A 20,157-nucleotide genomic window follows, 5' to 3' on the forward strand; every position below is an offset into this window, starting at 1 on the left:
AGGAGAAGGGAGGAGGAGAGGAGGGAGGAGGAGAGAGGAAGAGAGGGGAGAGGGGAGAGGAGGGAGGAGAGGAGAGAGGAGGAGGAGGGAGGAGGAGAGAGGAGGGAGGAGAGAGGAGGGAGGAGGGAGGAGGAGAGGAGGGAGGAGGGAGGAGAGAGGAGAAGGGAGGAGGAGGAGAGAGGAGGAGGAGAGAGGAGGGAGGAGGGAGGAGGAGAGAGGAGGGAGGAGAGAGGACAGAGGAGAGAGGAGAGAGGAGAGAGGAGGGAGGAGAGGAGGGGGGGAGAGAGGAGGGAGGAGGAGAGAGGAGGGAGGAGAGGAGGGAGGAGAGAGGAGGGAGGAGGAGAGAGGGGAGAGGAGAGGAGGAGAGGAGAGAGGAGGAGGAGGGAGGAGAGGAGAGGAGGAGGAGAGGAGGAGAGAGGAGGGAGGAGGGAGGAGGAGAGAGGAGGGAGGAGAGAGGACAGAGGAGAGAGGAGAGAGGAGGGAGGAGGGGAGAGGAGAGAGGAGGGAGGAGAGGAGGGGGGAGAGAGGAGGGAGGAGGAGAGAGGAGGGAGGAGAGGAGGGAGGAGAGAGGAGGGAGGAGGAGAGAGGGGAGAGGAGAGGAGGAGAGGAGAGAGGAGGAGGAGGGAGGAGAGGAGAGGAGGAGGAGAGGAGGAGAGAGGAGGGAGGAGGGAGGAGAGAGGAGAGAGGAGGGAGGAGGGAGGAGGGAGGAGAGAGGAGGGAGGAGGGAGGAGAGAGGAGGGAGGAGGAGAGAGGAGGGAGGAGAGAGGAGGGAGGAGGGGAGAGGGGAGAGGAGGGAGGAGGGAGGAGGGAGGAGGAGAGAGGGGAGAGGAGGGAGGAGAGGAGAAAGGAGGGAGGAGAGGAGGAGAGGAGAGGAGAGAGGAAGGGGGAGGGTCGAGGGAGGAGGAAAGAGGAGAGAGGAGGAGAGAGGAGAGAGGAGAAGGGAGGAGGAGAGGAGGGAGGAGGAGAGAGGAAGAGAGGGGAGAGGGGAGAGGAGGGAGGAGAGGAGAGAGGAGGAGGAGGGAGGAGGAGAGAGGAGGGAGGAGAGAGGAGGGAGGAGGGAGGAGGAGAGGAGGGAGGAGGGAGGAGAGAGGAGAAGGGAGGAGGAGGAGAGAGGAGGAGGAGAGAGGAGGGAGGAGGGAGGAGGAGAGAGGAGGGAGGAGAGAGGAGGGAGGAGGGAGGAGGAGAGGAGGGAGGAGAGAGGAGGGAGGAGGGAGGAGGAGAGAGGAGAGAGGAGGAGGTGTCAGTCAGCTGATGTGATCCCTGTCATTAGTAATTGAAGCCCCCCCCCTCCCCCCTCCCCCCCTCTCGTTAACCTACTGCAGCCTCAGTGGTCTCGTTGGGCTGCAGGTCCGTGGTGGTTCTGGTCGGCTCGGTGTCGGTCGGCTCGGTCCGGACCTCCTGCAGACTGAAGGTCGTGTTGTCGAACAGGGACACCAGAGGAGGGAAGGTGGGGGGAGACGACCGGGGGCTCTCTGACTCTGTGTCCGGGGTCGGAGCGCTCTGACTGGGCCGAGGGCGCTGCGAGCTCTGGAGGTCTGACCTGAGGGGGGGCGACTGTGACGGCACTGTGCCCACACGTGGTGCACCGAGGCTGGGCAGAGGGAGCAGAGAGGGCTGGGCGGTCTGGGGCTCCGGACTGGGATGCTCCATGGCGTAGAGGAATGTTGGGATGATTGGCACTGAGGGAGGAAGATTGATTGATTGATTGATTGATTGATTGTCTCAAGGAGCCGTTTTGTGTCTATGGTCAAAACTTTGTTAAAGGCAGAATAACGACAGCACTGATTCACTCGAACCATGTGAGAATACAAAATGGTTCAGGGTTTCTTCCTCACTCGTTCCTCCTCAGCCGCAGTGAGCTGCGCTGCCACCGGTGGCTCTAAGACGTATTACAGCAATAAAACTGAAGTCCACTTCACAGCGTGACTCTGAGGACGCGAGACTGGATGAAGTGTCCTGCTCCTCATTCTGGGGACAACCTGCCATATTCAAACCTAAGTATTCAGTTATTATTCATATTTGTTTAAACTTTTGTTTTTTTGTGACGAACCTTCTTGGAAATGATCAGAATATTACTCAGAAATTAAATCTGCTTCCAAAGAGGTGATGAGTGAGTGAAGACAGATTCATTCATTCATTAAGAAACTAAAGTTGATAAAAGCTGCAGAGAGGAGAAAAGAGCAGGAGAGATCTCATCTGAGAGGAGACCGAAGGAGACAACTGTGGACTGAGACCGAACCATTTAAAGTTCAAGGTCAGGAGGTCGTGTGTGTGTGTGTGTGTGTGTGTGTGTGTGTGTGTGTGTGTGTGTGACCTCTGCAGCCTTCACATTCAGCTCTGAGTCTAACTGCTGACGACAACTTTGACCTGCAGGTTTTCAGTTGCGTCACAGAGCAGCTGAGACTCCGTCAGAGGACGGTCACCACATGGCCAAAAGTCTGTGGACAGCTGTACACAGTGTGTGTGTGTGTGTGTGTGTGTGTGTGTGTGTGTGTGTGTGTGTGTGTGAACTCACCGACCACAGTAAGCAGCATGTTGTCGAGCAGCAGAGCGACACACACCACGACCAGGACGAGTCTGGGGGAACCTCGACTCTGATGGAGCCACGCCATGTCTACACACACACACACACACACAGATTATTAGCTTGTTTATTAGTTTCTCATGTTGTCTCATGAACTTTATACAGATAATATTCTCTTAACACAAAAATATGGTCTTATTAAAGTGTTCAACACGTTTCTTTAATATCACCTGTGACAAATATCATAGTTTTGACACATTTACTCTGAAATCACACAATAAAAACTTAATGTGACAATGAGACATGCTAACATCCCTGAGAGGCTGCACCAGTGCTACATGCTAGCATCAGCATGCTAACATGCTCAGTGACAATGCTAACATGCTGATGTTTAGCAGGTATAATGTTCACCATGTTCACCATCAGTTTAGTTTATTTTTGTCATTTCCCAACTTATAAAAACGCAGACACACTAGACAATAAATTAACGTAATGCTTTCTAGCTTCAGAAAAACAAACACACAAACAAAACAAATAAACAAAGGTGTAGGCCGAAGCCTTTACACCAACCCCTTTAACATTAATTATATTTTGTCAGCTGCCTTTAAATTAAACAGAGCAATAACAGAAAATAACAGCAACTAAGAATATACACATTTTAAATACAAAAAGTAATAGTTCAACAAATAGTTCAGCATGTTAGCATGCTAAGATTAGCTAACTGTCAGTAAACAGAGTCCAGCTGAGGCTGATGATGTCATCAGTTCTGCAGGTATGTGGACACGTGAGCATGTGGACCTGATGATGGCGCTGGATGAAACATCAGAGGACCTGCAGAGTTCTGGTTCATCCTGAGGGGAACATGAACATCACAGAGCTGCTGACGTGTCAGTCTGGAGGCAGGACGTCTCTGTGTGAGCGCCCTCATCTGGTCAGTGACGTGAACATGGTGAACAACAACAGCCAGTGTCAGAACAGTTCAAGACTTTCGGACTCGTGACTTTACAATCAGTCTCATTACTGCACTCACAGCTAGCTTAGCTTAGCCTAAAGACTGGCAGCAGGGGGAAACAGCTAGCCGGTCTCTGTCGTGTCCCCACACCTGTCAACAGACTCCAGATCAGACACAAACTCACTGTTCTGAGGGTTTGAGTGTGTCGGCTCAGACTAATATCTGCAGTGTGTGATAATAACAGAGCGTGTTGTTGTTTTATTAAAGATCAGACGTGATATGAAGGAGCTGCAGCTGCTCCCGCTCGGTTCCTTTATTACAACACGGACACATTATGAAGCCAAATCACAAACACGTCACAGCTGGAGATACTGACTCGACTGCACACGGCTCAGTAAGCTCTCCTGTTCGGTCTTCATCTGAAGTCTTTTTCACTAAATATTTGCAAAGATTTCTTTAATGTTTTAACCACTTAAGTCCAACCTAAGTCCATCTCTGACACTGTATAGTCACGTCACACTGGCAGCTTTTCTTTGCTGACCTGATGGGGGCGCTAACACAGAATTTGATTGATCGTCAACCAACAGAGAAGAAAATAGAAGAGATTTGAGCTGTGTCCAAATTCAGGGGCTGCATCCTTCGAAGGACCCGGCCTTTGTGGACTCCGAAGGCCGGGTCCTTCGGAGAGTCCTTTGACGGCCGCGTCAACCGTTGTTAAACTGGACGGTCCAGCCTTCGGAGTATTTACTGGTTGCGTCACCAGATGTTCCCGCCCTTACCGTTACGTCACGATTTCTGCCGCCCAGGCCCGCGAAAGAGAGTCGACTGAATGGATTTTATGGTTTTCTGAACGTCTAACATTTTGAAAGTGAAGGCTTTTAAGGCTTTACTTCCAACGGCATAATGCTAATTTATGCCGTATGCTAATGCATTACCAGCGTCACGTATTTTAACTGAAAGTCCGCTGAAGTTTAACATATCTGGCAATGGATGTTCAAATGACGTATAAACCGAGTATAAACCCAGTACTCACATTTAAATGTCAAGTCTGCACCACTTGATGTCGCCATTTTTCTTGTTTTCCCTCTTCTTTTTCAGGACTGAGGAGCGGCGCGCAAAGGATCTTGGGATATGGGAGGCCGCGAAGGATAGCAGCGGTGCGTCCTCCGAAAACAGGGAAAAGAAGGCTGCATTTGAAGGAGCCTTCGAATTTGGACGGCCTTCGCGCAGCGTTGTGACGTAATTGGCCTTCAAATGTGCCCTTCGAAGGATGCAGCCCCTGAATTTGGACACAGCCTTAGTCAGGTATGTTAGCGTCATAGCTCCAGACTGACACGTGTCAACAGCTCTGTGACGTTCATGTTCCCCTCAGGATGAACCACATGTTCATGTGTCCACATACCTGCAGAACTGATGACATCATCAGCCTCAGCTGGACTCTGTTTACTGATGATTAGCTAATGTTAGCATGTTAACACCCAAGACTAAGATGGAGAACATGGTAAATACCTACTAGCATCGGCAGCATTGTCACTGAGTGTGTTAGCATGCTGATGCTAGCATGTAGCACTGGTGCAGCCTCTCAGAGCTGTTAGCATGTCACGTCGTCACGTCAACACGTCGTCACGTCGACACGTTGTTTTGGTGTTTTCAGTGAAACAAAACAGGTTTCAGTGACCTGAAGTCACAGAAATGATATTTTTCATCATAGATAAAGATATTTGTCATTTTAGCTTCAGACTTGAAATGTTTGTGAAACAATTTAATAAAATGATATTTTCTGCTTTAAGAGATGTGTCTGCAGCTAATGTTAGCGGTGCTGCTAGCATGTCTCAGAACATTTTTACTGTTTTATTTTTCAGTGAAATAACTGAATTGTATATTTGTTTTATCTCGTTCAGAGTATATTTAGATTATTTAGATTATTTAGTATATTTAGATTATTTAGATTATTTAGTATATTTAGATTTGTGAAAATGATTCAGTTCAACATTCAAACTTTCAGACTCCTCGTTACTGTGAACACGAGCCGACTGACTGTTTACTGTCCGTCTGTTCTGACTGCTGATTGTTTTAGAGGCTGTTTCCTCACTAACACGGTTATCTCTCACACACACACACACACACACACACACACACACACACACACACACACACACACACACACCTCCTTTCATTCTCTTATCTCTGTCCATCTCGTTTGCTTCACCTCCCCCCCTCCCTCCCCTCCCTCCCCCCTCTCCCCCCCCCCCCTCCTGTTTGATGGATAATTGATGTGAAATGTAATTTAGTCTCTGAATGTTCAGTTTGACGCAGCAGACAGAAACATGACGACGTCTGCAGATCAACATGTTTTCTTCTCTTTGTCAATTTAAAAAAGTAAATAAAAATATAAACCAGACGATCAATGATCACATGAGCTGACGAGATCAATAATCAGTACACATCCAGAAACATTTCATCCTGACGGAAACAAGAATAGAGACTCAAACTGAATGGAAACAGCAAGTAGAATAAAAATAATGAACAAAATCTGAACACCAGGACGTCAACAATAGATCCAGAAATATAAATAAAGATATAATAAATCAATAATACAAATATAAAGACATTAAAACACGTGAGGGAAACATAAAATACAACAAAGCACAAGTGAACCTGAACGTTCAGGAAGATGAAAACAGAGAAATAAATCTGATACGTCTAAATTAAATACAAGAAATTACATTAAAAATAAATCTCAACATCTGCGAACAGAAACGCTCGACGGACACAAAACATGCAAGAAAATAAAAACTCATGTATAAAAATGAGAACAGAAAGAAAATCAAATCAAACTTTAAATAATAAAACAGATAATATCCTGAAAAAAGCACTAAAATCTAAAAAATACAAAATAAGAAGACTGAAGCTGGTTCTGAAACTGAAGCCGATGGACTCACATCGGATCAGAATCTAAAATAAAACATGAAGGAAAAGTGACTTCCAGCAGCGACTGGACCGACGGACAGAGAGACAGACAGGTGGTCCTACCTGCACGACTGATGCTCCTGTTGTTCTCTGAGCTGCTGACGGACCGACAACAGCCTGGATCTGACCCGAGGGGAGGAGGAGGAGGAGGAGGAGGAGGAGGAGGAGAGGAAACAAGGAGACGAGGAAGGACTGTAGGGAGGAGGAGGAGGAGGAGAGGAAACAAGGAGACGAGGAAGGACTGTAGGGAGGAGGAGGAGGAGGAGGAGAGGAGAGGAAACAAGGAGACGAGGAAGGACTGTAGGGAGGAGGAGGAGGAGGAGGAGGAGGAGGAGAGGAAACAAGGAGACGAGGAAGGACTGTAGGGAGGAGGAGGAGGAGAGGAAACAAGGAGACGAGGAAGGACTGAAGGGAGGAGGAGGAGGAGGAGGAGAGGAAACAAGGAGACGAGGAAGGACTGAAGGGAGGAGGAGGAGGAGGAGGAGCAGGAGAGGAAACAAGGAGACGAGGAAGGACTGAAGGGAGGAGGATGTTTCCTTTATTCTGATAAAAACAGACAATATGGAGACACACACTAACACACATCTACACACAAACACACACCAGCAACGCAAATGATACACCCTCTGACCTGTGTGTGTGTGTGTGTGTGTGTGTGTGTGTCAGTAATTGTGAGCATCTGCTGTCCTTTTATTGTAGCCCTGGAACAACCTGCAGGCTGGAGACCTTATCACACACACACATCTACACACACACACACACACACACACAGGTCTGTTGACTCAGTCCAGCAGCTTCGTGTGTGTGTGTGTGTGTGTGTGTGTGTGTGTGTGTGTGTGTGTGTGTGTGAGGTGGATGGAGCAGCAGCACTCAGATCAGCTGCTGAGTTCACGTTTTCTGTCACTGTTTCATTTCTGTGTTTCTTCAGGCTCAATGTTCTGTTCTGTGAAGTGACACCGCTGTGTTCTGCTCCGGTCCGGTTTAAAAACATCATGGTTTGTCTTAAATGACCTGGTTCTGCCTCCTCAGACACAGCTGGAGAAGGTCCCATCGTCTTGTTAGAAGAGTCCAGTGGTTTCTAGTCCATGGGTCTCTAACGGAGCAGCTGACACAGATCCAGTGTTTCAGGCTGAAATCTGGGTTTTAGACTCATGTCACTCAGAGAAAAGCTCACGTCACAGACTCCAGATCAGACACTGAACCTCGTGGAAGAGGCAGAGGACGGTTTCAGTCCGGAGGCTCAGACTAACTTCTGGACTGCATTTCAGTCGGGACCAGTGTGGTGGAGATCTGCAGAGGCTCACTGACCCGTCGTCCTGCTGCTGATTCATCCAGACGTGAACTGTGACTCTGTGAGTTCACGTTTATCGTCCTGCTAAGAAATAAGAAGCATCAGAACACATATAATCACATCAGGACCCAGATATCCTCCAAACATCTGGACACGACAGAACCGTCCTCCTGTGTCGTGGACAGCCGTGTGATTGGCTGGGACACCTGTCAATCAAACAAACAAACACACCTGGACAGTCTTCTCCATTTTAAATCTCTTTATTGGAAGAGCGATTGTGTTGGATTTGTGTGTTCAGAGACGCTGAGCTGAGATTACTGTTCACCTGTTTGGTGTCGTCATGAAGCGGATTCACTTCTGTCTGTTAATCAGCTTTAATCACCTGTAAACACTCACACATCCGCCGCCTGACACACAGCTTCAGCTCTAATGAGTCTTTATCGTAACATTTAAACCACATAAAGTAAAACCACACACACACACACACACACACACACACACACACACACACACAGACGGCTCTACCTGTCTCGTGTCTCCAGGTGTGTTTTAATCTCTCTGTGGTCTCTGCGGTGTCACGTATCAAACGTGCCGCCTCACCTGAGGCCGCGAGGCTTCCAGGAAGGAAGCGAAGGCGGCGCTGTCTCCACCGACTGATGCGGTCGAGCTTCAAACGCACCTTCAAAACTTCTGAGAGACAGGCAGCTGAAAGAGGACGGATCAGAGGGGAGGAGAGGACTATAAAAACAAACGCACCTGAAGGCAGCAGCCAGGTGGAGACAGAGCGGAGAGGAGCACAGATTCATCTTTATTCCCTCACACACCTTTGAAGCAGCAGGTAGATGCTTTTTCCTGGATCAGATCAATAACCAGAGCGCAGAGTGAAGCTCATAAAAGTCCCAGAATAAAATCACTGAAGGTAGAAGTGAAGTAGAGGAGAGAGTAAACTGTGGTGAGGAGGAGGTAAAAACAGGATCCAGTGATTGTTACTGATAGAGGAGTGACTCATCGATCGGCCTGAGGATGTGGATGTGGCGCAGCTTCCTGTGTGTGTCGCTGGTCTGTGGTCTGGCTCTGGACTCCAACACCATCAGATCCTCCAAAGAGTCGACGCAGCAGAGCTCCGAGCTGCCGGTAAGAGCATCGATACTTTACTGTGGTGCTTCTGTCCACCAGCCGTCCTGTCCTGAGACGTTAGAGATGTTTCCAGATGTTTTCTACTGTTCCTCTCAAAGTTGACCAGAACTTGGAAGGTTCTGCAGGAAGTAGATCCTTCTGTGCTGTGTTAACCAGGGTGCTGATGTGTGATGATCCCAGAACCTCAGAGTGTCCAGCTGCTCCGCCTCAGCTCCACTCATGTGGACGGGCTGTTTGGTTTTGGTTCTCTGTTCGTTTCCTCCTGATCTGAACTGTCATCGTTGTTTATGATGCCGTCCGTGATGGTCTGTGGTCCTCACGCTTCACTGGACAGTCTCCTGATGTCTCACACTGCAGTCCTGACTTTTCCAATCAGCTGAGCTGAAGTCAACAAACATCCTGATGCAGCTGTTCTTGTTCTCCAGCTGTGCAGACGGAGGGGAGGGCAGTAGATATGACATCCTCTGTGGATCTGTAGGTTCTGAGAGTGTACCGGTGAGGGTCCAGACCGGCAGGGATGTTGTCTTTGACGTGCTGGAGAACCAGTTGCTCTCACACTTCATCAGACGGGCTGCGAGCCACAGGGCGTCATTAAGCCTCGACACAGCAGATGTTCAGGTGCAGGAAGGATGGAGGCTGTCTGGAGGCCAACTGTGGGAGGGAGGTGTTCACATGTCAGCCACAACATCAGCTGGCTGATGGGCTCATGTCTTCAGTACACGGTCAGTACATCATCTGGACAGTTCACTGACAGTCCTCTGGGTTCAGTGTGGCCTCACACATGATGGGTTCTGTGATGTTCTGGATCTCCTGCCACGTACCTTTGGTGCTGCTGGTGTGGAGGTCTCTCTCCAGTCTCTGCTGATGTCAGCTCTCAGTCTGCTCTGGAGATGTTGTTTGCTTCCTTGTCACCTGAATGAAGGGCAGCTGTGGGTGATGTATGATGTCACTGTTGAAAGTCATGTTGTCCTCCTGGGTCGCAGTCCTGAAGTCCAGAAGTCCTGAAGAGCTGCTGCAGCTTCATCTGTCCACTCGTTAACACTTTTTACTGATGTTTTGACCCTTCTGATCAGCCGGGAGTAAGGAGGAGGAGAAGCAGGGAAATACGATCTGACAGACTGAAATGAGGCCGGGAGGAGCTTCACACGGTCCGACCCGTCTGAAGAGTCCACCTCGCCTCGAGTCTTGTGTTCTGTCGGCTGCACTTCATCCGATCATTGTGCTTCACGAACATGTTGATGTGTGTTTTTCTGTCATTGATGCTTGCGTCACAAATAAAGGCCGAAAAATAATAAAAATAAACTTGATTAGAAAGAGCTATCGTTTGGTACCTTAAAGTCAACTGAGACAGAAACTCTTCGAGTTTGTTGTCGGCTTTTTGTTAAATTCATGATGATGTTTTACTTTAACATCAGAGGTACTAAATGTGACATCACTCTGACCTGTCCAATAGGATCGTTCCAATGGCGAGCAGGTGGAGCGTCCTGTACGGCGGCGGCCGGAGACGAATTCCAACTCCAATCGAGAATCAACACCAGCATGTTCGACACCGGACTGCACCGTGCCTGAGGTCGGTCACACAAACCTTAACGTGTAAAATAACTCAGTAACCTGTTAATTAGCTTCTTCTGCTGTTTAAAAAACACATCTCAGGATTGCTCAGTTTCCATGGAGATCCACACATGAACATGCAAATGTGTTCGCTGGAAAAATACAGAAGAAGACAAACACTTGTAAAGATGTCCGTCAAACATGTGACGTCATTTTATTTTCACATTTAAAAAATGTCCAGTTAACAATCGTTTATCAAGTCTGTGTCTGTCTGTCTCTCAGAGTGGAGGATGCAGTAACAGAGCTCAGAGGAGACTGTCCACACAGGACAGACAGCTGGACAGGCAGCGAGACACAGAGACAGACAGACAGATGAACACAGACGGCTTCAACAGGACTAAAGGTGAGTCACTGGAAGTCAACTACGAGTCCCAGAGTGCACTGCAGGTTTTAAGAAGTGTTTGAACTCTTCTGTCGCCTGTGGAGAGTTAATGAAGCAGCTGGAGTAGTGAGGGACACACATTAATGACAACATGAGTCCTCAAACATCAGCTGCAGAAACACTGACAGGGACATTTAAAACATTTACACCCTCGACGTGCGGTCGGGCTGCACGCCATCCCCCGAGAGACACGACCCGAGGCATGACCCGAGACCAGACCCGAGACAAGACCCGCCTACTGTCAGAGTTTGGTGTAAATGAGGTGTTTCCACATGAGTTTGGGATCTCAGCGCTTCAGCAGACTCGAGTACATACTGACAGTCAGAGATCCGAGTCGTGGCTGCAGCACTGTGATAATATCTGTGTTTATGTCTCCAGCTCCAGAGATGTCGAGCTGCGTGCGGTCCGGTGACTGTGCGGCCGGTCTGTGCTGCGTCCGGTACCTGACCGGTAAGCGGTGTCAGAGGATCCCGGTGGAGGGCGAGGCCTGTCTGCTGCGAGGCTCCAGCAAACTGAGGAGGAAGCTGGGACGCTGCGACTGCGAGGCGGGGCTGACCTGCGTCGCCGTCAACCGGGCGGAGTCGGGAAAAGCCAAGGGTCAAGGTGTGTGTCAGCCCCAGAGACAGGCCCAGAGGACAACAAGGCATTCGGGGAAGAAGAGGAGGACGGCAGAGAGCGGCTGCTGACGGATTCATGATAAACTCTGTAGTATTTGTACACATTTAATTTAAACTTGGTTCAGTTTGTAGAAAAATGTTGTTTCATAATGGTCTCATGCTCGAGGCTCAGTTACATCATCACCTCTGGCGGCCATGTTGGAGGCCCTGACTGTTACTGTTAGCTTGTCGTTTAGCTAACAAGCGTCTGCTCAGCTGATCGTCAGACTGTCCAATCACACCTGAGACGCTGACGGTCCGACGGCCTCGACAACACTTCAGATATTTCTCCATTAATGTTATTTTAGTCAATAAGCATTATGAATGTAGGTTGTATTATAATAATAAAGAGTGCATATGACTTACTGACTGCTGTTTCCTCTTTAAAATATGTTGACACACCATCTTGAACAGTGTCAGTAAAAACTATCCAGTGTTTCAGGCTAAAATCTGAGTTTTAGACTCATGTCAGTAACACTCAGAGAAAAGCTCGGGTGGTGTACAGTTTGACTTTCAACTTCCAATTACTTCCCAATATAGTCAGGGTCAGGGGTCAGGGTCAGGGGTTAGGGTCAGGGGTCAGGGTCAGGGGTGCCACAGCGGGTGTAACCATCTCAAAGATCTACGCTAACTGCGTGGCTAACTGAGCTAACTGACTAACGGTAGCTACAGTACTGATTCTTCTATAGTGTACCCTTAACTGCAATTATGTAAGCAACTTTAATGTTATAGCTAGCATTAGCATTATGCTAGGTTAAAGGAGCACATGGAGTTTTATTGAAGAAATGTTAATGAGCAGAGAAAGATCCTCATTGGCTGATTTTAAACAAACTAAATAACCAAACTCTCTTTGTTTTCATGACTGAATAAACAAACTGACAATTTACACTGTTTTACTTTGTTTATATGTGGCGGACCCCGCCACCTTTCTAGCTTCAAACAGTGTTTCCTCTGAGAACAGCTTGTTTATTCACTGATGGAGAATATACATATTTCTGTAGTAAGTTACTTTCCATATTTATATTTTTGAACATAATGTGAGAATATTAGTTCAAAACATCCGAAAATTTACTAAAATAATCAGCAGGATGTGAAAAACATCAGTTTGACACAAAATCAAAGATGTGTTGTGTTGCAGTCACACCTGGTGCTTCAGAGAGTGACAGGTCATTGAAAGTCTGACTGGACGGTCCTGAAGGTTTCTGTGAGGAGTTTCCTCTAAAGATTGAGAATATTTTATTTAATAATAGTATTTGAGACGTTGCATTAGATGTCAGCAGTTATGTTTCATAGAGAACCAAAGCTGCTTTTATACCATCCACGTTAAAATACAGTGAGATAAGTAGTTAGTAGAAAACTGTTGTATCGTTTTAATATAGAAAATATAGATAGAAAAATAAAGTCTCTATAACATGTTGGACCACAGCAGACGAGCTGCATGGAGACATCTGATGTTTCAATCATCTCCAGCTGCTTCAGGTGTTCAGCAGAACGCTGCAACTCTGTTTTACTGTGAAGCTCCAGAAATGTTCTGTGGACTACGAGACTTCACCTGACTTTATATCATCAGGAGGAGACGATGACTGAGCCTGACTTTATATCACCAGGAGGAGACGATGACTGAGCCTGACTTTATATCATCAGGAGGAGACGATGGCTGAGCCTGACTTTATATCATCAGGAGGAGACGATGACTGAGCCTGACTTTATATCATCAGGAGGAGACGATGACTGAGCCTGACTTTATATCACCAGGAGGAGACGATGGCTGAGCCTGACTTTATATCATCAGGAGGAGACGATGGCTGAGCCTGACTTTATATCATCAGGAGGAGACGATGGCTGAGCCTGACTTTATATCATCAGGAGGAGATGATGACTGAGTGAACTGCTCCTTTAACCAATCAGAAGTTAAAACACACTTTAACTTAAATGTTTCTTCTGAATCAGGTGAAGCTGAAGAGCTCCCTCTGCTGGACCCTTCAGGTACATCAGACTGTGTAGAAGACGGATCAGTTTATTTTCAGACATATTTTAGTTGCATTTTGTTTTATTGACAAACTTCACGTTCTTTATGAACACATGATTGTAACCCTTTTAATGAGTTTAAGAGCAGCTGATGTTTTTGTCTCTGATTTATTCAGATAATGTTGACTTGACAGATTTTTGGTTCTTTGAAGCTGGTTTAAAATGTATTATGGACTGTTGTCATAGCAACAAGCTCAAACCTGGACTGAGACACTTCATTTAGTGTTTAAGTTTATGACAGAAGTGTTTCCTCACTTGAACTGATGTCGTTCACTGATAAACATCTGATGTGAAATGATGGTTGTAGAGGAGAACGTGCAGCTTCCAGTAAAATGTGATCTGTTGGTGTAATAATCACAGATTTCCATAATTATAAACCGTCTACATGCTGAAACAAAATGTGACAATCACACGTTTCAATCGTCAAGGCAACCGTTCTTTTATTTTCTTCATTTGACATTAAAAAAACATGGGGACACAAAAGTGGAAATAAAGACGTTAATGCAAAAGAAACTGTCAAAAGTCACAAATGCAGCAACATGTTGTCAACAGAAGAAAAAAGGGGGGCGAGGGGGGGCGGATCAATTCTCCATCAATAGGAATGTTGAATGCAGCGAGGGGGCGGAGCCTACAGGGGCGTGGCTACAGGGCAAGCAGAGAGGGCGTAGTGCTGAGTTTAGAGCTGCCCGCAGTCGGCGATGGCGATCTTCTGCGAGGTTTTGCCGCTCTGGCTGCCGAAGGACTCCATCTTCTTCACCACCTCGAGCCCCTCGACCACCCGGCCGAACACCACGTGCTTCCCATCGAGCCTGCGGGGACAGACGGCGTTTAGAGACAACCAGCAGAAGTGTGAAGGTTGATGGGTGCAAGATAAAGCAGTTGGGTCAGAACACAGAATCATTGAGGCTGGAAACTCTGATCCGCTCCAAACCCGACCGTTAAATAAATCAGGTGTATTCAGGTGGAGTACGACCCGATGTAGATCCAAACTGCATTCTGGATCCAGCAGATTTAAGTGTTTTATCTGATGTTGGCTCAGTGTGTGACCCATCTCAATACAATGGTACCATTCGCTAACCCAAATCAAAATGAAGCAATCAAGTGGGCAGAAAATGTTTGCAGCTGAAACTCATCAGAAAATGACCTTAAAACTAAATCTGTTCTTGTGGTCATGAGATCCGGTCTCAGCTCCTCACAGGACACAAGTTACTCACTGGGTCACTTTTGGACTAAAGATCAGTTTGTTTAGCAAAGTTCTGCTCATCAAGTGCACACAAACCGTTTCAACTGTGTCATCTGAACTCAACGGTGGGGATGAAAAATCCAAACGTCCTCCACAACACTTCAACACAACACAGCAGGATTCAACACGACCTCCTGCAGCTCTTTTCATGTGGAGCCACTCTAGTGATTCAACATCAATACGATTCTTCAACGCTGCATTTTGTTTTAAGAGTTTAGCAACTGTTTGGGCGCTCAGTGATTGGAGGAGAGCAGCAGGTTCAGTCGACCAATCAGCCAGACAGAAACGTGAGCAACAGCCAATCACTGATGCCCATCGTCTGCGACTTCTTCTGCTCTGGTTGTTATTCTTCCCCCATAAAAGTGAGTCCAGCGTCTGAAGCTCCTCGTTTTCATGTTCAACCTTTGTGCAAAAAGATGACGACCTTTAAGCCGACACATCTCCAGCGTGCGTTCTTACCATGCCGTCTTGGCTGTGCAGATGAAGAACTGGGATCCGTTTGTGTTCGGCCCGGCGTTGGCCATGGACAGGATGCCTTCACAGGTGTGCTTCAGAGTGAAGTTCTCGTCAGCAAACTTGTTTCCGTAGATGGACTTCCCACCGGTTCCGTTGTGGTTGGTGAAGTCGCCTCCCTGCGAGTTAAACAAAGACGAACTTTAATACTGGAGCTCGACAGACTGACCCGAACCAGACCGACCCAAACCACCATCGGCGGACATGTCTCCTGCTGATGGGGTCAGTACAGGTCGGTTCTGAAGGTTTTCAGCCACGTTCAACTGTGAAAAGTCAAAGTGGATCTACAACCTGCTGCGTGTTACCTGCTGCAGTCGACTGCAGGTGTGTTGTGACTAAAATCTATTTAAAACAAAAGATGAATTAAAATCTTTTATTTAAGTAAAATGTAAGTTGATACAAAACTACTTCATGGAGTACCTCTAAAACATCACTGCATCATTTAGGTCGACACATAACGACTTCTTTCTGAGGACGTTTCAGTCGGGACGAGATTTTATCTGTTTGTTTTGAGATCAGCTGCTGCAGCCTGTCATCATTCACACGTCCAGCAGGAGCTCTGGGCTCCAGCAGCGCTGCCTCGCTTCCGCCGCGGTGCTTTAAGTGATAAACATCGCGAGGCGTTCGCAGGTTCGTACTTCAAAACAGTTTCTAGTTCATTTCCTGAATGTTGTCATGGCGACAGAGACCGTTTGGTTCTGATGAGCCGGAGCGATTCAGGTCAGCCATTTACAAACTTATAGTTTTGTCTTTGAAAATATAAAACCTGGATCTTGGGTCCGGTTTGGTTCTCAGATTTAGTTCAGATGAGTCGGGTCTGAAAGGTTTGGGTACTGGACGGGTTCAGGTCTTAGTTTAGTGCAGAACTCCATCCAACAGCACGAGTGGACACGTGAATACAGACAAAGAAACTTCTGATTTTAATCTAGAGCTGATTCGAATAACTGAATCTTTTTCATGATGAAGTTATTTTGTTAATGTGACGTTTTGACACTTTCAGACGTCTGAAAACAAACAAACAAACTATGTTCGTACGTTTTAAAGACAAATGAAGGAAATAATCGGCAGGAAATCTAAAGTTTCAGGTCAAATCATGAAGGAAAGTGATGAGATTCATTTCTGTAGCTGTTGAAGTCATTTATCAGCTCGTGGTGCTAAACTGGCTGCTTCAGCTTCAGTGTGATTAGAAACGGTCCAAAACATCTAAAACAGAAATCAGCAAATCATCGAAATACTAAAACATCCAGAACTTTCACAGGACTTTAAACTGAACACGGTCACCTGGCACATGAACCCTGGGATGATGCGGTGGAAGATGGAGCCCTTGTAGCCGAAGCCCTTCTCGCCGGTGCAGAGGGCCCGGAAGTTCTCCGTGGTCTTGGGCACCACGTCAGCGTCGAGCTGGAGAAACACATGAACACGCCCAGAGTCAGTCCAACGAGGCGACAGTGAACTGGTGCCGCCCAGAACACAAACAATTAAAATAAAAAAAGATTGTTGGAGGGTAAAAGTTGTGAATCAGTAACCAGTCAGTGAGAGAACATGTGGCTCGCTGCCAACCCGGCCCGGAGCCAAACCCGTGTTCAGATCCGGTGAACTTTGTTCTGTGTAGCAAGAGACTAAATAACTACGTCTGCACCGACCAGCACCAACTGTGAGGAGGAAATCCAAACCAAACCAACTTCCTGATATCGTTCTGCTGCTGCATCTCTGCAGCCTGAGTCCATACAAACAGGTTCTGATGGGATCAGTGTGCTGACTCTGTTCTGTGATGGTGAAACAGGAATACAGCAATGCAGCACTGATATCTGCATGCCCTGCATGGGGGGGGGGGCTGCAGCAGACCAGCTGTGAGCTGCAGCTGATCTCAGAGCAGCAGCCTCCACCTGCTCACAGTAACACGACCCAGACCGTCAGAATTCACGAGCTGTCCAGCTCAGGTTACCTGATCCCGCAGCAGCAGCACGGACTGTGTGGACCTCAGAACCGGGGCTGGAGGTCTCCGGGTTCAGAGCGGTTCGTCCCATACATCGGGAACGCCCATAATGAGGCACAGTACGAGTGTGGGCACAAAATGGCTGGACGTGTTAGCCGTCGTGCTAACTGCGCGTGTCTCGCTGTAGAACCGAGCGGGTTCACAGCCTACGTGACAATGAGCCGGTATCGGTTCTGTAACATTATGCTTCTTCACTGTGGACACAGACTGAAGTCCAGCTCTCCTACATCCGCTTCTGTTGTCTTACACTGCAGATAGCCCACCTCCGCCTCCCCCCGACCGCACCAGCACCAGCACCGTGGAACTTTCCAGAACTGCTCCTCCATCTATGAACACCGGAACCAGCGCTGAACGTGCCGCGGGGACATGTCGTGTTTTACACCAGAACCATGACACACGTCAGAACCGAACACTCCAGTGACGACAGCGGGTTTCCCGGGTTTCCCTGCGGGCCGCGAGACGCTGCAACAAAAACCAGCGCGAGCTGCGTGCACGGCGCGAGCGGTTCTTTCAGCGCAGCCCGCTGACGGGACGGTCCGTTAGCATTAGCATTAGCTGAGCCCGTTAGCCAGCGGTGAACCGCTGCCGGAGGCTCGCGTCTTAACGACTCAAACATGGACTCATTGGACCACAGCGGGGCCGAACCATGGATCTATAATATAACATCCATGGGCCGAACCCGTCACAGTTCGGCGCTAATCGACGATTTAAAGCGCAGAATGACTGAATGAGTCTCAGCTCGTTACAGAACAACTTCATCATTACACAACCGGTTCTGTTCTGGTCTCTAGTCCCACAGTTTGAGTATGAACATGTCCGTCAGCACCAACAACTGGACACGACCAGCGTCACACCTATACGAACGTGTAACAGCGTGAAGTCCCGGTACCTGTCCCGGTACCCAGCAGCGCTGGACGGAAGCCAGACACACGTGCACATGGTCCGATCAAGACAACAGAGTTCGTGACAGCTGAGTGAACCCGTCAAACAGACCTGAGAACCGGGCTGAACATCTGAAACCCGGGTTTAACTTTCTGGAGCATCAGTGCCGTAACGGTCCTACAGACAGCTGTTCTGCTCGCTGCCGGCTGACGGGACCGCAGCCCGGCTGACGGGACCGCAGCCCGGCTGACAGGCTGGACTCTCGGGTCCTTCGCTGTAAAGAGCCGGTTTACCTCCATCACGACCCGGCCCAGCGGGGAGCCGTTGGAGGTGACGTCGAAGAAGACTCGTTGCTTGGCCATGTCAGCGGCGGACTGGAGCGGGCGGACTGAGCGGTTCGGCGACAAGAATCCAGCGGCCACAGGAAACCGAAAAAGATGGAGCTGTGCGGATTAAGTTTATATAAAACGCCGGTGGGCGGAGCGACGTGACCGCCAACCAATCGGTAACAGCGGAGGACTTAAAGGCGTCTGTTCCAGCGAATCATCGGCAGGAGCAGCTCGAGCTCCCTTTGTACTGGCTTCTAATTGGACAGACGCGTTTCACGGTGCGTTTGATTCGGACATCTGAGTGGACCGCGCCCACGGAGGTTGGATGATGCCAGACTTTGTCACGCAGCGGGAGCCAGTTAACACCGCCCCGCGCCGCTGTCCCGCTCAGAAACGTCAACTCGCGCGTCCCGGAGCAGCGCGTGCAGCGGATCATTGACAGCTCGGGCGTCCAATACGCGCAGCGCACGCGGTGGGTTAACCTCAAGTCCCGCAGTCCGCGCACGTTCCCGCTGGTGGAAATATGTGTGCGCGGTCACGCGGTCAGGGCGCGGTCGTCCTGTTCCCGCACAAAGACAGAGCAAAGTTCACGTGGAAGTTTGTTCAGTGCGAAAATCACATTAAAGTAAGGTTAAGGTCAGAGGTCAGAGGTCACACAGAGGGTCGCTGACAACAACACAGTTCACAACAGGTCGTATTTATGTGGAATAATGAATCTGCTGTTTAAAGCTGCAGTGTGGAAGAACCATGTTGAAGATACCTGCTGACGTTAGCATGCTAACCAGCTAGCCCTGGCCTGGCCTGTCCTGGTCGAAAATGCTAGCGGTGTTAGCGCCTACACTTCCATGGTGCTCCACAGTCCTGACCACTTGCCCTATTGCTGCCTGAGCTAACTAGCTAATGGTAGCCACTGTTAGCAGCATTGGGCGCTAACTGACGAAATGCTGCCCCTCATTTGATCTGATCATGAATTTGACGGTGGCAGATTCTCACATACTGCACCTTTACACATCTTCTGAACCAGAGATGGATCCTGTCGAGGCAGAAGCAGAAGATGCTGCAGCTCTTATTCAAACGTATTCAAAGTTAGCATAGCATTGGCACGGCTAACGTAAAGGCCCACTTTAGTTACAAACTATTCTAACTCTGACTTTACAACTTGTACATTGATCAGTTTATAGAAAACTTGGATAGTAATTGTGCAGTAAGACGCTCAGTTGTGGAGACGTTTAAAGGATAACTACCGTTTTTTGCAACCTGGACCTTATTTCTAGCATAAAATATGATCATTTACTCACCCAGATAACTTTGGTGTCATTTGAAGTCGTTCGGACGAAATTAGATCCAGTGTAGCGCCGATATATCCATATAATGCGAGTGATGGGGCACCGAAGCGCAGCCTCTATGAGCATTATCTGCCACGAAACTAGTTCATTTCACCAATATTTTGTCATGATACGCTCGTGCTGTTCCCCTCTGAGTCCGGGCTCGTCTGTTATCAACATCCGGGGTCAAACTAGCAGTAGCAGCTACAGGTAAACAAGCCGGCTGTCGTGGGTGCGCGCAGCTCAGAGACGACATCTTCCAGGTCAGAGGTAGTAGATCAACCTACAGACCCCGGATGTTGATAACAGACGAGCCCG

The 20,157-nt window shown here is 48.4% G+C and overlaps 2 protein-coding genes across 2 annotated transcripts; one reads left to right on the forward strand and one right to left on the reverse strand.

The window, feature by feature from the left end:
• Positions 1-4,540: 4,540 nt before the first annotated feature.
• On the forward strand, positions 4,541-11,553 carry LOC311261855 (uncharacterized protein; the record flags this gene model as incomplete). The annotated part of the gene is made up of 4 exons (XM_084360868.1): positions 4,541-4,781; positions 10,328-10,444; positions 10,708-10,828; positions 11,246-11,553. Exons 1-4 carry the CDS (start codon positions 4,731-4,733, stop codon positions 11,551-11,553), a joined length of 597 nt encoding a protein of 198 aa, XP_084216994.1. The 5' UTR covers positions 4,541-4,730.
• Positions 11,554-13,974: 2,421 nt separating this feature from the next.
• On the reverse strand, positions 13,975-18,627 carry ppiaa (peptidylprolyl isomerase Aa (cyclophilin A)). The gene is made up of 4 exons (XM_084360337.1): positions 18,479-18,627; positions 16,589-16,708; positions 15,254-15,426; positions 13,975-14,360 (listed from the first exon to the last, which is right to left on the reverse strand). Exons 1-4 carry the CDS (start codon positions 18,545-18,547, stop codon positions 14,228-14,230), a joined length of 495 nt encoding a protein of 164 aa, XP_084216463.1. The 5' UTR covers positions 18,548-18,627; the 3' UTR covers positions 13,975-14,227.
• Between the last annotated feature and the right edge of the window lie 1,530 nt (positions 18,628-20,157).

This window comes from Pagrus pagrus (assembly GCF_965226575.1).
Source record: "Pagrus pagrus genome assembly, chromosome: 8".
NCBI classification, from domain to species: domain Eukaryota; kingdom Metazoa; phylum Chordata; class Actinopteri; order Spariformes; family Sparidae; genus Pagrus; species Pagrus pagrus.